Source organism: Sinocyclocheilus rhinocerous, unplaced genomic scaffold (assembly GCF_001515625.1).
Source record: "Sinocyclocheilus rhinocerous isolate Xijiao unplaced genomic scaffold, SAMN03320098_v1.1 scaffold4178, whole genome shotgun sequence".
NCBI lineage: Eukaryota > Metazoa > Chordata > Actinopteri > Cypriniformes > Cyprinidae > Sinocyclocheilus > Sinocyclocheilus rhinocerous.
In genome coordinates, this window is record NW_015627541.1 from 152,994 (window position 1) to 169,007 (window position 16,014).

General features: G+C 39.4%; 1 protein-coding gene and 1 long non-coding RNA gene across 6 annotated transcripts in view; both read right to left on the reverse strand.

Annotated features, from left to right (window-relative positions):
- Positions 1-1,230, reverse strand: part of LOC107730392 (uncharacterized) — a 10,721-nt gene extending 9,491 nt beyond the window's left edge. Inside the window, exon 1 of the long non-coding RNA XR_001638674.1 lies at positions 417-1,230. This is a non-coding gene — a long non-coding RNA (uncharacterized LOC107730392). The remainder of the gene's footprint in view (positions 1-416) is intronic.
- Positions 1,231-1,342: 112 nt separating this feature from the next.
- The window catches only part of LOC107730362 (unconventional myosin-Ib-like), a 34,105-nt gene continuing 19,433 nt past the window's right edge, over positions 1,343-16,014 (reverse strand). For 2 of the 5 annotated variants that reach the window (XM_016541193.1, XM_016541187.1), the window contains 18 exons: positions 14,769-14,831; positions 14,358-14,558; positions 13,615-13,841; positions 13,328-13,528; positions 12,144-12,237; positions 9,999-10,148; positions 9,807-9,875; positions 9,642-9,728; positions 9,322-9,408; positions 7,815-7,901; positions 6,149-6,235; positions 4,739-4,813; positions 4,144-4,278; positions 3,926-4,032; positions 3,703-3,835; positions 3,034-3,186; positions 2,827-2,957; positions 1,343-2,750 (listed from right to left, as the gene is read on the reverse strand). In XM_016541193.1, coding sequence (XP_016396679.1) covers positions 2,621-2,750; positions 2,827-2,957; positions 3,034-3,186; positions 3,703-3,835; positions 3,926-4,032; positions 4,144-4,278; positions 4,739-4,813; positions 6,149-6,235; positions 7,815-7,901; positions 9,322-9,408; positions 9,642-9,728; positions 9,807-9,875; positions 9,999-10,148; positions 12,144-12,237; positions 13,328-13,528; positions 13,615-13,841; positions 14,358-14,558; positions 14,769-14,831 — 2,217 coding nt within the window. In that variant the 3' untranslated portion in view covers positions 1,343-2,620. The remainder of the gene's footprint in view (positions 2,751-2,826; positions 2,958-3,033; positions 3,187-3,702; positions 3,836-3,925; positions 4,033-4,143; positions 4,279-4,738; positions 4,814-6,148; positions 6,236-7,814; positions 7,902-9,321; positions 9,409-9,641; positions 9,729-9,806; positions 9,876-9,998; positions 10,149-12,143; positions 12,238-13,327; positions 13,529-13,614; positions 13,842-14,357; positions 14,559-14,768; positions 14,832-16,014) is intronic. The other 3 variants (XM_016541200.1, XM_016541207.1, XM_016541214.1) reach the window with 3 other exon arrangements.

Here is a 16,014-nt window from a genome sequence, read left to right on the forward strand (position 1 = left end):
ACTGCATGGCTACTTTGGTGCATTGATGTGTCTTATTTACTTGCTAATACAGATTATATATTAGGAATTTACAATCATCATAATTTATATTTTACACAATATATCATTTATATTTTATTAAAAAAATAAGCTAATTGTATGAACAGCTGTTCACACTGAGAAATGTGAAACGTTTAATACTGATTTACAAACAAAACAATTTTGAACATTCTACATTGATTCACTCATCTTTGTCAGAACACTTTCAAATCAACAAACCACACTGATTATCCAAAGTAATTTATTCATTGCTTTAATTTAATAAAAATGATTACTTGTCATTTATTACACTTAGTATTTAATGAAACATTTCCATGTTTTCATGTCTTTCAGAACAGGTTACATTTAGGCACACAACAATGCATACAATTATTTACCTCTCTTTCAATTCAAACTCCTGACATGGAAGAGGAGGAGAACCAAGAGCTTACTGCATGAAAGACGGACACTATGCAGAATTCTAGATACTAAAGTAATTCAGCTTCCACAAATGTCCCGTACTGAAGATGATGATAATCCACTCCCCTAAACTCTAGTTATGTTTTTACTGTAAAATTACAAAAACACATCAAAAAGCATCATGGAACTTAAGCAGAAGCAGAGAAGTTATTTTGGCGGGCCTTCTCTTCAGAAGTTCAGGAGTACAAAATGTCCACTAAAACAACGCGAGAAAATATCACATTAAATACAACTGAAAAAAGTATCATCCACGATCTTGGTAAACAACATATACTTAAGCATTGTGTATTGTTTGCCTTGCGTCCAATGAATGCATGGCTGTTTGCACTCTTTCAAAAAAAAAAAAAAAAAACTTGTGGGTCAGCCCTTAAGAAAAACACTGCATTTATTATTAGCATATGTGAGCGAGCCAAAAATAAAATGATGCAGCCCACATTCCAGTGGCAAAAAGCATATCGATTTTGCCAAGATACAGCCATAGGACAACAAATATCACCTACTATTATTAGCCTCCTTCCAAACAAGGTCCACACAAATTCTACAGCTCATATACATGCAGCTTTAAGTAAAAGGACTGACTGAAGCAGACTTGGCAAACATCGTACCAGCATTCAGGTTGTTAGCGTCAGTTTTTCTTCTGTGAGGCCTTCTGAAACAAGCGCTCACCAGTTGTCTTGACTACTGGTCTAAGTCAATCCAGATGTGAGAAGATCTTTAGAGCATTGGAGATTCCATCATTCTTTCAAAAAAAAAAAAAAACCCTTGTGGGTCAGACCTTAAGAAAAACACTGCATTTATTATTAGCATATGTGAGCGAGCCAAAAATAAAATGATGCAGCCCACATTCCAGTGGCAAAAAGCATATCGATTTTGCCAAGATACAGCCATAGGACAACAAATATCACCTACTATTATTAGCCTCCTTCCAAACAAGGTCCACACAAATTCTACAGCTCATATACATGCAGCTTTAAGTAAAAGGACTGACTGAAGCAGACTTGGCAAACATCGTACCAGCATTCAGGTTGTTAGCGTCAGTTTTTCTTCTGTGAGGCCTTCTGAAACAAGCGCTCACCAGTTGTCTTGACTACTGGTCTAAGTCAATCCAGATGTGAGAAGATCTTTAGAGCATTGGAGATTCCATCATAAATGCAGGGCCATGAATGGTATTTGGGCCCCATGAATTCAAACGATGCCCTGCATGAATATATATGAATGATGCAGGTATTGTACATCGCATTTCAGTGACATGCTAAAACTGGGGAAGTGGTTTTCATGATAATACCCTGATTTAATGTATGTAATGTATTAAGCAAGCATTTATAAACATAATACATCTGAAAAAGCAGGATTTAGAATGATATTGTTTGGCATTTATCATGAAACTGAAAATAATCATTATTATTTGGCTTATAAATAAGAAAGTGTCTGCACTACAACGTATACAAGATAATGTCTTTCTCCTGGGGAGGAACAGCTAAATGGCACAAGGTTTTGGATCACAAAATGCCTTATCGTTTGGCAAAAGTCAGATGAGTATTTTTATTTTTTTTCAATAAATGACTGTTCTGCACTAGAAACACAAGATGACAATAGAACAGAAAAATAAACACAAACCAACCAACCAGTCTTTCCTGACCACCCCCCCCTAGTGAAAAAGTGCAATCTTACATTTTGTAGCTTTTCAGCATCCTTCTAGGAGCCCAACAATACCCTTCAGCATCTCTATTTACAAAGTTTCTCCCATCAAGAGGCTCATGCAAACACAGTGGTTCAGAGACATGGCTATTGCTGAGCAGAGTGTGAGGTGAGATTCACCAAGTGAATCTTCGGCCATTGCCAGCCTCAAAGCATGTCACTGTAATCATAATGGTTATTATTGTTATTTCAATTAAAGACTAGTTCTGTTCAGTCCCACAGTTTGGGAAGAGAGAATGATGGACTTCCACCCCACTGTTAAAAGCAGGGAAGCAGTAACATCTTTAGGTGCCAAAAACCTGCTGATTTGACTATTTAGAATCAGAAATGACAGGATCAACATAATTGCACGATCATTACGGGATTGGGGGAGAGTGAAGATTCTCAGAGATGACACCCCTCAGTGGGCCGAGCTGATCGCTCCTTACGGTGACGGAACAGACACTTCCAGAAGACGGTTGTTTTTACGTTTGCAGGCGACACCGTTGCCGTTCTTTGGTGTACCCTGGATGAATTTTACACACACTTTGTCCTGCTTGAACTGCACTAAGAACCTGAAAGGGAGAGAGTAAGTTAAGCCACAAGAGTGATACTGAGGAAACAAGATACACAGAAATGTTGGACACTTACTCATCTGAAATATCGATATTGATCTGGTTTCTGTCAGCTGAAGCAGCACCAATGCGATGAAGTTTGGTGATGATCTCAATCAGTCGATCACTGCTCAGCAGGAAGTCACCTTTGGCTGCAGATGTAGAACCCTAAAGAGAGATCCCGGTCAATATTGGTCCTGACTCACATGGTTCCCTAAATGAGATGAGTTATTGAATGTCAAACCTCTTTGAGCTTGAGGGCGAAAAAGCCATCGCTCTGTGTGCTCACAGAAACACTGCTGAGGTCCAGCAGGGGAACGCTGGCCTTCACCTGGCCCGTCTTCTGGTCAGCCAGAACAAAGCTCTTCTTGGTGAGGAGGAAAATTCTTGGAGCTCCCTAAAAATGAAGTTGTCTTTAAAGGTAACGTTTAGGATGAAAGGACCTAAATTGACCTTACAATGCAAACATAGACATGTTTTGCCTTTGGAAGAACATTCAAAATTTGTCTCATCCAGCACTTGTATTTGTCAAGATTACTCAGATCCAAATTACATGTAACATAACAGCTGTTTAACCATAAAAAAAAAAATAAAAATAATAACTTTGCTACGTGTACTGCGTTGGGCTAACTTGTCATAGCACTTGCATTTTATTGCTCTTTTGTTGGTTTTGATTGCTTCTATTGTCCTCATTTGTAAGTCGTTTTGGATTAAAGTGTCTGCTAAATGACTAAATGTTATGTAATGTAATACATTTGGGAATTTGTCAAAAAAAGAGGTTTATATGTTACAGAGAGTTCAGTATGATTGATGGTCAAAATGACGGACAACAACATCTTATCAGCAGCTTGGAATGTCCGTCATTTATCTGTCATACCGTAAATTCTACTGGCACAGAGCTAAGTGTCCTCACCTTGCCATTGGCACGGTTGATTTTACTGACCACATCTGCAAGCAAAACTTTATCCTCCACCAAGCTGTTGAGCTTCTGGTACTTTGGGTTTTTGGTTATCTCCACATAGTCTCCTTTGAAAGGCTGCCCCACACTGTAAAGCAGAGGATGTGTGTTATGGCGATAAAATTTTTTATAGAGTAAGCGTACAAAAATGAACTTAGGTGAACTGTTTTTTCCCTACCTGCTAGGATACAAGGCCTTCTTATCTTTGAAGAGTTCACTAGCCGCAAGCTTCTCCTCGTAGGTAGCCTTCTTCTCTTCTGTGAACTGGCTGCGGTATTTCTTACACTAATTGAAGGACACCATAAGGATAGATTCATTTAAAACCAGACATGACAAAGGTCTTAACAGTTAATTTTAGATATATATTTATATACAGATGTGTCTAAAGACACAAACCCTCCACAGATGGAAAATCCTCCTGAGCTCTTGATGCATCCCATCCAGGAAACCGTAGGGGCGAGCTGGCCAGCTCTTGTCAACTGGTGACATGGAAGGCATCGTTTTCTTCAAGCCCATGAAGTACTTCTGCATCTGTACACAAAAACTCACATTAGTCCCTTATGGGAGTATTTTCTTTCTTCTCGGGAGAATGAATCATTTCCTAGTGGTAACTACTTGGTTTCTTATTGCACTAATCAATGTGTTGGGATACATGAAGTGTACTAGATGTAAAAGACATGACTTAATTTGCACTTGTTGTATTCATGGACTTAGGAGTGTGTCACTAGCTTGGTATAATTGGTTGTGGCCAAGCATATTTGAAATGAAAGTGAAAAAGTGAAGCAGGATCTTTGGCTTTACAAAGTATGTAACAAACAAGCCATGCTCTCCATCAAATGTACTTGCCAGAAACTGCAAAGACCAGATGCCGCACAACTTGTGGTGATTTACATGGTAAACAGTGTACCACCAACAAGTAAGACTACTTTTCTGGATGATTAGGTGATTAGCAGAAAAATTAGTAGGCAAATCAGCTACTTAAGTGACTTACAATTCTCTGAATGGTGAAGTCATAGATCTTCTTGCCAGCATTGGCTCTGAAGAACTTCCTATATTCCCGACGGACCTGTGAAAAAGGTGGGTTTAATTTGTCACTTTTTGTATTGAAAGAGTTTTGTGATGACAGCAGGAATGGGACAAGACACGGTCAGGACAGTCAAGTGGTTTGTGACAAACAGGGTCTGAACACCTAAAGAGCAGCACACTGAAAAAGCAAAAGACAAAAGAGAACTGATGTTGTGATCAAAACAATGAGAGATCCACAGTCATACAGTACACAGTTATCTTTACAGAACCTGTAAAGGCAGAAGCCACCCCTAAGACCCCTACATGAAAAAACAGTAATGACAGCAAAAAACACTTATAAAACAATAACAACAAAAACAACAGTGGAGACAACACAACAAAGACCTTTACTGTCTGTAAAAGCCAACAGAACGTTAGGAGCAGCATGCAGACAGGACAGGCACATAGAAACAGACAGAAAACATAGCTGTCCTAGGGTTGGGCTACTAGGGCAAATAATTTAATAAAGTCATTAATAAATTCATGCAATTCTGCTCTGTAATTCAGATGACATCTCACGAGGCAGACTTTTTTTCATAAAGCCTGGCTTATCCTGTAGCTCATTTTGCAAGTGGCAGCTCACTTAAATCACGTCATAATGGTCTGTTATGCAGAAACGGTGTTGACTTTGGTCAGAGTCCCCCTCTATTTAGAGGTAATAAGCACTAAATAAAAACACAGTTACTTAGGATGGTTATTTTTATTCTTAAAATGATTTAAAAGAAGACAAAACTAGGTTTAAAACATGATACAAATCACTAAGTATTTTAATTCATCCATTAACAATTGTCATTTTTAAGAACCAGGATTCTCATGATCTTGGACAACCTGTATATATATAACTGCATTGACCAATCAGCATCAATGATCAATCAGTTTCATAAATTTAAAGAACGGTCCCATACACATGTGCAAAACACCCACTGACTTTAACAACCCCTGACAAACACAGACGTATCATCAGGCAGGCTGCAACAGTGTCATGCTAACAGCTATTTTGCCCAGTGCCAGTTTTTAGGAATACAGAAGGAAAAGCATCTGCCTCCAATCTCTCCAGAGGAAGCTTTTCTAAAGCCCTGGATTATGAGAACAGATTTGATTCTGCATTATGGAGACGCATCCAGTATCTAAAGCCTTACTTTGCCCTGGCTTATGACAACACTAATGTGCATCACTGCCTTGGATGCTAATGGACCTGTGGAACTGAACTCTGGGGTTAGATTATATTGTTAGTTCATAGCGGAGAAGCTGGTTATGCGACAGAGAGGCTGGTTATGTGGACGCTTCCTACTCATTTCCGAAAGACTCAAACGCCTGGCAAATGGTTGGAAGATACCTTTAGTCCCAACCAGTAGGCCCAAATGACAGCGACGGCGTGCTTACGCCTGGCTTCCTCCTTCAAGCGTTTCAGCTCTCTACGTGCCTGTGAAAGAGGGAGGAAGAAGGGGATGAATGCAGAAAGGAGAGCAATATTTGTAAAAAAGCGGAGCGAGAAGGAGCAGCATGGTCCACAGATAGGCATACATCACACACCATTACCGGCTGGTAAAGAAACTCTGTGTTTGCCGTTGGTTAAGACAGATGGACAATGTTGAGGTTTTCCTGTGGAGAGCACATTTCTTTTCATGGGGTTAACAAAACATGAGTGAGAAGAAGGGAAAAAGAGTAATAAAAGGAAAGTAAGAGTACAACTGCTCTCTTAAATGCGCACACCACACAAACACACAATAAAACAAGCCACATCAACCTCAACAAGGCAAAGGCCACTCAGATGGGGTGGGAGGAAACAGCAGTGCAGTACAATCCCAACATGCAAAGAGAAGTTCGCATGGGCTTGTGGATGGAATGAGATGATTTTTCTCATCTATAGGATACAATCTACACCAGGGATACTCAACGTCCAGCTCACAGACCAAAACCAGCCTGCCATGAGGCTACTCAGGCAATCAAAACGCTCACGTTATAATAAACCAAGACGGCAACAGGCAAGTGCATTGATTATAAAGAACTGTAGTGTTTTAATGTCACAGCATTTGTTTCAAACGGAGTCTAAAACGTGCGTAATATATTTATATTTGATTGATAATCAGATCATTTTAGGTTTTGCAATTCATCAAACCATATTTCATTTTTTACTAATCAGGATAATTTTCATCACTAACTGGTCCATCATGACACTGGCATAAACATACAAGGCTCATCAAAGACTATCTGTGGTTTTTGGTTACACATTTTAAAACAAAATTAAAATTTTATTTTATTTTACTGATTCTTAATTACCTTGCTTTTCTACAAAAAAGCCACCCAAGAAATTAATTAACAATTAATTACAACTAAAATAAATTAAAAAACGGTTTAGTCTACAATACTTTGTAAATGATAAAACTGTAATTTAATTTTTTTACAGAGTAACTTTGACAGCCTAAAATATTAAAGTAAACAAGTAAATAAATAAAAAAAGAAAACCACAGATTTATATTATATCTAAATCCTACAGTTTTCTGTAAAACTAACAAAAATGTGCATATCCCTGATTTATGCCCTTACTGAATATCGTAAGATATGACCAAACACATGGGGTCCAGACTCACTCCTAGGGAGTGCTTAATAAAATGGGACACTTGGTATGGACAGAGGCTGTGCCGGCTGTGATGCCAGCCTGCTGCGTGGGAATCGGCCTGCAGGGTGCCCGTCTGGATGAGCTTTAATCCATCGGCAATCAGAGGAAAGAGGCTTAAAAGATCACATTCAGTTCTGCCCTCAACGCAACACACGCCGACCCTGCTCTCCCGGTTCCCATCCTCTGCCATCCCATTCATCTTATTTCTACAATCGGCTACAATGCAAGTATGATTCATGCTGTGGGATCCTGAATGTGTTGGCATGCACAATGGATGGGATGAGCTCAGGGAACATGGGTCATGATCCACCTCAGGTACACATGGAGGTGTGAGATGGGTTAAATGGAGGATGGGATGCCATACAGACATAGTGGTGAATACCTTAGTTCCTTGCCAGCAGGCCCAAATGACAGACACGGCCTGTTTACTGCGAGCTTCATGCTTTAATCGCCGCAGTTCCCTCCGAGCCTGTTCAGTGTGCCATTTTTTTTTTTTTAAGAAAATGAAGAAGAGGATGGTGGAAAGGTATTAAGCACAGACATTAAAGAAAAGACAAGAGTCTTGTAAATCAGGACATTTTTAGAGAGACAATAACTTGTTAAAAGTACTATTCTTGTTAAAATAAGTTGTCATTCGTGCTTATCAGCCCTATTAATGTAACATTCAAATGACTAAACTGACCTTCGTCAGGTCTTGTCCTGTAAACATTTATATCAGCATATAGGCCACATCTTTTATCGTTTTAATTGTGACACTGAGAATAACTATATAGCCAGCCGGACAGACATCAGTCACTTTTTAAAAACAAATGGCTTGCTGCGAGATAATAGTTGGTAGGTGTATTTATCAGAGTTGACAATGCAGTTCAATTAATGGTGGGGGGGGGGGTTTGATTTTTTTTTTATTGTTAGGTGCTTATCAGCCCTATTAATGTAACATTCAAATGACTAAACTGACCTTCGTCAGGTCTTGTCCTGTAAACATTTATATCAGCATATAGGCCACGTCTTTTATCGTTTTAATTGTGACACTGAGAAAAACCAAAAATTATTTATTTTTATTGTTAGAAAACAGCTCAAAATATTACATCTATTTCCATTTTAATTTTAAATTAGATTTTTATTATGCTATTACAAGTGGACATTTTGTGGTACTCTCTCACATAATTTAAATCAGTTGTGATGGCTGTTTATTCTCCCACTGCCTTAGAAATATGTCTAATAATTGTCAAGTTAAAAAAAAACAATCAGGTAATTTGGGGTTTAGATTGATTCTGCATCGGCATAATTAGCCCAAAGCAATGGCGTAATTGTTTTGTTTCAGCACTTGTGTCATTTTGTTGGACTTATTACATTTCTGTTAAGTGACTCATTCCTCAAATTCCTCAAACTTTTGTTATAAATCACAGTGAGGGTGTGGCCAATACCGTTCAAATTCAAAACTAATCAGCTCTGACTGAACCTGAGGTTGTAAAAAGTTAAAATAAAATCAAAGATTATGAATGTCATGAAGGTTTAAAAAAAGTGCAGTAGAACAAAGTCAGTATAGTCTTGAAACTTTAAAACATGAAAGCAGAAACATATAAGCATTTTTTTCAATATTGTTACGGGTTATGAAGTAGAAATCGAAATGGGTTCGTTTTAAGAACATAAGATTCATACATGCACTCAAATTCATACACCTTTTCATATTTAGGTACAGATGTTTCACCATCTGCCACCACCATGTCAGCAAAAGAACAATATGTTAGTATTTCCCGATTATTTCGCATAAGATGCTACCTACAAGATGATAAAACGGTTAGTCAAAAGCAAACAAAAGGGATGCCATTCACAGCTTGGGTGAGGCGGGATGGGAGATGACTACGTTTGGCAGACTCTTTAAATACCTTAGTTCCAAGCCAAGCTGCCCAAATGACAGACACGGCGTGTTTATTCCGTGCCTCCTCCTTAAGACGCCGCAGTTCCCAGCGAGCCTGCGGATGTTAGCCGAGGAGGGCCACGTGGAAGCAGAGACAGGATGGCAAAGGTTAAAGTCAGAAATATGACAAGAAGAGAGTGACCGAAAAGAGTAAGTCGCATCAAAAGCAGAAGTGAGATTAGGACTTAAGGAGAAAAACAAAGCAAAAGCAGTGGAGAAGCTCCGGCATTGAAAATCTAACCACACAATTCACCATTTCCTTTTTCAAGAAGAAACGGTGTTCAGTACCTGAGTTCCATGCCAGTAGGCAGAAATAGTTGTGACGGCCTCTTCGCACCGCTTCTTGTGTTTCAGCTCACGCAGAAGCTTCCGGGCCTGTGAAAAGGGGGTTACACAGTGAGGAAAGCCCTTTGTTTGCTAAAGGAAATGACATGCAGTGCACCTGAAACCTACCTTCCATCCTCGGATGAATGATTGTAACACTAAGGCAGAGGACCTGATGTTCTGGTACTTCTTTTGTTGCTACAATCAAAAACAACCAGCAATCTTGAGTTTAAAAAAGTTCCACTTCTGATCCCAGAAACAATGAATCATATTAAAAACAATTCATGTTTTTTTATGGCAGATGTAGTGAATGGTGCTCACCGCAAATCTTCGGTACCAGGCGGCCACCACCACCTGGCTCTTCTTCAACAGGAGAAAGTGAGTGCGGCACTTCCAACCACGGTAGATCTTCTGGATGAGGGTTGCCAGATCCTCTAGGCACTGCCTCCTCTTCTCTTCCAAGAAGAAGAGCTGAAGAAAAAAAATCAGTATCAAACACAAAATCAGCCTTTTACAAACCTGATATAAACCACACCCATATCCACATCTCCGTTCAGTTTCAAACACAACATATGCATTAATGTATAAAACTTCCTTTATTGCTGATGCATCTCAGCACCACACTGACACGTCATGGTGAACAAGAGCCAAGACATTAAACAAAGGTTTCCGTCTTCTCTTTCCATACTTTCAGCTGTTGGCATTGTGCTGATGGCTACGTCATTACTTTAGCAACTGATGTAGATAAACATTGTATGAATGAACGGATCAGATTTCATCACTTGCAAAATGATAGTGCAGACAGTCTGTCGCAGATTTGAACAAGATCGGATTTGAAAAACAAATCAGATCTGTGTGCAGTGTGAGCAAGCAAGATACATGATCAAATTCCCAAGGATAAGACCGTGAGAGCCACAAATTTGATATAGAGAACTTTTGTGAGACCACATGATGTCCTTTTTATATGCCACAGGATTCTGATGATGATCGCCAAGACCAGCAAAATAAATTCCAGCCATAGTGGGACCAGCATCCTCTGGTATTAAGTAGCTGTTGACAGTGTCTGCCAAATTGGTCTGAACAAAATTTATATAGTTATAGAGTTAAAGGCAGAGTAAGCGATTTCTAGTAGCCAATGTTGATATTTTAAATCACCAAAACAAACACGCCCCTACTTTGCCCCTATTTTGATAGCTCCGCCCCACATATACGTACACAACCCAGGCAACGATTAGTTCTGTGAAACAAAGCAAAACCAATGTTACACCGTGTCTACGGACTCTGGAGTTTTCAGCACAGAAAGGTGGTTCTGGGCAAGAAAACTTGGTGCTTACCCTTTTAAAGCAGCTGGGTTTCTTGAACCAGGAATTGCTAATGTCAGAGGCCAACAGCAACAACTCTATACTAAACTAGTTCCCTTACATTGTAATCAATAAACTGGTCTAAATAGGTTCGACAAATGGGACAAATGGTTAAAATAAATTCTCAAATCCTGGAGTAAAGGTGCGGTCACATCATTGCAAGTTGCAAAATTTTGTGGCAAAAAAGGTCCATTGGCAATAGTGTTGTGACGTATGAAGCACAGCTTACACAAAAGCCACTTTCAAATCGAGCAGCTTTTTGTTGGTCAACACAGTGGATTTGTGTGAACAGCTTGAACACGAGAAAAATCTGTGAGGAACTTTTCATTGTCAGGATTGTAGGGTTGAAATTACTGGATTATGCCTGCAAAATTTCACTGAGCAACGATAAATGTGACCGGACCTTTAGACTCGTATCCAAAGATTGTGATGCGCTGCTTGTCTGTGGCCAGGTTATGTAGAAACAAAGTCTATTACATCATTGAGTTTGTAGATCCCTTGTCCAAGCACCGGCTCTGGCACCAACAACATTTCGGCGGAAAAGAGGTGAAAGATGACTAGACTACATTAAGGCTGGGCAGAAGTCATCCACTGGCTTTGAACAAACATCTGTAGATGGTAGATTATGCAGGAGGAATGGACAAGGATAAGATAAATGCTCCACACAGTGCTCAATTGATGACTGACGCCCAGGCTTCAATACAGGGGTTTCATGGGCTCCTCTGGAATTTCTCAGCTGGAGTCTCGTTTCCCATGCAAACTGACAAATAGTGGAGGGGGGGATAAGTGAAACCATGTGTGTGACTGCCTGTTTGCGTTTCTTTCTTTCATGAGGGCGATTGCTACTAATTAAACAAGAGAAGCCTGAAGGAACATGACTTCCTGCTTTAAAAGCCTTACAAAACCCTTAAGAGACCATACGTAATACTTGCATTGGCCTTTTGATTCCTCATAATAAAACGTACAAATCCAAGCCATCCGCCATGCTGGAACTGGAAAAGAACCAAATGATATATTCGCCATGTTTCTCACAAGGACAGCGCCGTCTTCTGTATAACTGCATCAAGATTACACTCAATGATCTTTAGGGCAATAACTCACTCACCGTTCTTGGGTTCCTGATGAAGATCTTTGAACGTCCATAGGCAAAGTCCTCAGCACGAACCTGCAGATTTTTCAGGAGAACCTCGACACCCTCCCTGATAAGAAAACAGGCCATGAGTTGTCAGTGAAGCATGCCATTTACAAAAAAAAATTATTTGGTAGGTCCAAAAGTCTGAGACCACTTGTGAAAATGCTTCTAAACAACAACTTAAGCATTAAAAAAAATTAAAAAAAAATCACCTGATCTTTTAAAAAGAGAAATTCTTTAAAAAGAGAAACACTTGAGCTGACAAGGGCACCAAAGGTTTTCATTTTTTAATATGCTTTTGGAAGATGCTTTTATGCAAAGCAACTTCTAGTTATATATTTTGCGAATATGCTCATTCTCTGGGAATTGAACCCACAACCTTGGCATTGTTAGTGCCACACTCTGACAGATCTACACACGATCAAGATTGCAAATAGTGCAGAATATTTATTTATATTACCAGGTTAAAAAAAAAAAAACATCTGTTATTTTCAGTGCAGTTTCAGACTGTGGACTGAATACACCCACATCACTGAACAGACAGCTACAAAATAAGTCAGACAGGAGACAATAAAACAAAGTAAAGGTGCACCGTATGATTTAGCACAGAAACATGCACCATGTGAGTGATAACAAACAGTGTCTGAGTGATCTGAATGAAAAGTAAAACACAGTCTAACCACTGTCGGCATAGAGACGATAACAACATTCCAATGCAAGATAACATGATAAGATGTGCAACTCCAAAATCTCCATGAACACTAAAGATTCTCCTATCAAAACATTTAGTGAAATGACTCAGTGTCCAGAAGTGACATAGTTATGAGGCCCAATTCTGTCTTGGCATGTTTGCCATCATACAGAAGTAAATAAAATAAAAAAGGCCCGTTTTCTGTAGCCAAGCGGTGTTAAAGAAACCGTTAAACCTGAAAGGAATGAAGGGAGATTTAAGACAAGAAACAGCATGTTTAAATATCTACGAATGAGTATAAAAAAGGTCATGCAGGTGGATGTACAGTCACTTAAAGATTTGCTTAATCTCAAATGTGATGACAGTATAACGACATCAGCTGAACAACATGTTCAGAAAAACAGTGAAGCCTGAAGAAGAGTTCTTTAAAACAACACAAAAAACACAAGATCATTGGTGGTCTAACCTGGCTGGGCCCTTCCAGTGGGGCCAGGTCTGCTTGCAGAGCATCTTGTAGCGCTCCAGACAGGGCTCGTAGGGCTGGCGGAAAGCATAACCAGCCCTTCTTACGCGTACATTCTCCATCAGACCCAAATAGCGCGCCTGGTGACACACTAGTGAGTCTGTGAAAATGTGGGCTGCTTTCTTGTCATTGGGTTTGATGCACCTGAAAAACAAGTTATATATATATATATATATATGGTTATGTCATAATGAGGTCAGTGTCAGAGTCAGAAGCTTTGTGATTGTTACCTGATGTAGTTGGGGTTCTTGGTCAGAAGGTTCTTCATGAGTGTTCCAACTGAGGCTCTGAACTGGAATCCAGCTGTAGGGGGCCGCTTGAGGTTCACTTTAGCTGGGTTTCCCTCAGGAAAGAGAATCTTTATCAGGCTGTGATTGGCTTTGTACATGGCTTGGGATAAATCTCTGTAGAGGAGGTCATTGTTTTTGTCCACGAATCCCTCCACCCGATACAGCACCTGTGTATACAGAATATTACATTCAATAACTCTTCTTTACACACTACTCAGATCTTCATAATGTGCTTATTTCTGAAAACACACAATTTGGGTTGGAAGCATTTATTCAAGTAAATCTCTCTGATTAGTGTAAGCTGGATCCCTCTGGCTTCTCCCATCATCATTATAATTATTACAAATTTTTGTCATTTTGAACAGCTGTAACTCTGTTTACAGACTAAGAAAACTCAGCAAATTTTGCATTTATAAAGGGCATGTGGCCAATTATGTTGTTGCCATTTTTGCAACAAATGAGATCTGGATGCAATGTAAACGTAAAAAAAAAAATTCAATGTTGCATGTGGGTTATTCTTTAAAGAACTGAGATCATCTCCACAAATTAGCAAAAGAACACAAATGTAATTCACATAAAACATTGTATATAAAATTATTGTGACCATGTGATGCACAGTTAACATGGCAGTGTATGTAAAACTAAAAATGTTGATGGGATGTTGAAACGCTTTATGGTCTCACCTTGCCAGCGTAGTGCTGGATGCGGAAGCAGTTGTGTGGTAGGCTGTGGTCTGTGAGGAACTTGGAGTTTTTGCTCTGTCTGCTCTCAAAATGCTGGTGTTCAGCACAAACGGTGTTCAACTTGTCCAGGAAAGTCTCATCTGTCACTGTGCCTGGCCTCAAACACTCCTCATCCAACATGGCCAAAATCCCATTCTTGTTCTGAAAACAAGAATTATGGTAATCATATCAAACACAACATATTAAAAACCTGAAATTGTAGATTTGTGGGTATTAAACCATATCTGTGAGCTTTGAGGTGATCGCTATGCTTGTCTCCTCCTTTAAGCTGAACTTCTAGTAGATATCCCCATTTAATTCTTATAGTAAATATTAATGCCAATACAAAACTATTGTCAGATACACACTCACATTTTCAATGAGGTCACATATGATGGCGTTGTTGAAATACTCAATGTTGGTCCACTCAATACCCTGTAGACAAAAACAAAGGTACATCACAGATTTGTTTTGTTTCCTTTCCATCAGTTTTCTCTTTCTAAAGAAGGATATTCCTAGAACACTGTCTTAAGTCTAATCTTGTAGATTCAACAGACAAACCTGAGTGGTTTAGGAAAGATGCAGACAAGCTTTACTATACTTGAACAGGTACACAACAGATATCCAACAACGAATAGGAGTAGTCCTGTCACGATTATTACATAACTGGCTGAGTGCAACAACAATATTAACATTGATTGATAGATTATTATTATTATTATTCATTTTAGCTATAAGGTTAATGTGAATGAATGACATGCACTGAAGATAGAGGGGAACAATTAAATGCAGTTAATAGTATGACAATTACCAACTATACTGCCACACACAACAATAATTTCTATAAACGTATACAGTTCAGTTATGTAATTCAACCCATGAATACACTGAAGATGGCTGGATGTCCATGTTGTTCCATGTCATGACCGTTTCTGTGATATTTAGGGTCAGGAGTGCAGACCCGTTTACAGCCCATTAGAGAAAGATGGAACCCACTGGATTTAAACAACAAATCAGAGCCAATCAAGTCAATGAATGTAACAAGCTGGAAAATAGCTGTGGGCTAATTGGACTGTGTGAAAGCTCCTCAAACTAGGAGGTAGATGTATGCAGGAGGAGGGTTCAAAAATGGGGAATGTGGAATGTGGATTGGGGCAGACTGGTCCCTAGACCCCTGCGTCCCTCCTCGGTCTTCAGAGCAGCGGTAATTTCCCATGCACTCTACTGGAGTGAAGCCAGAGAGTGGAATATTACAGGGCACATACTCAGAGCTCTGAAAGCAAACAGAGCTCCAAGCTCTTCAGGGACAATTGTGTTTACCCTGACTGGAGTGAGGGATTGTTTCCGTCCCCACAACCACAGCGCGAAAGGGGAAGGATTGATAGAAGGAAGCAAATAGTAGACAAAGGCTGTTTGGAAGAAAACACTAGCTTACTACATACGCCATACCGCGCAATAAACTCTGTATATTAAACAATTTAAAAAAGCAAGTGGATGGATGTATCCGAAACTAGGAATGCTGCCTTTGCACTGGTGACTGTTCACGATATATCCCACAATCCTATGTGTGCAGGATTGTAGTTGACAGAAGTCAAATAATTCATAAATGACCATTATT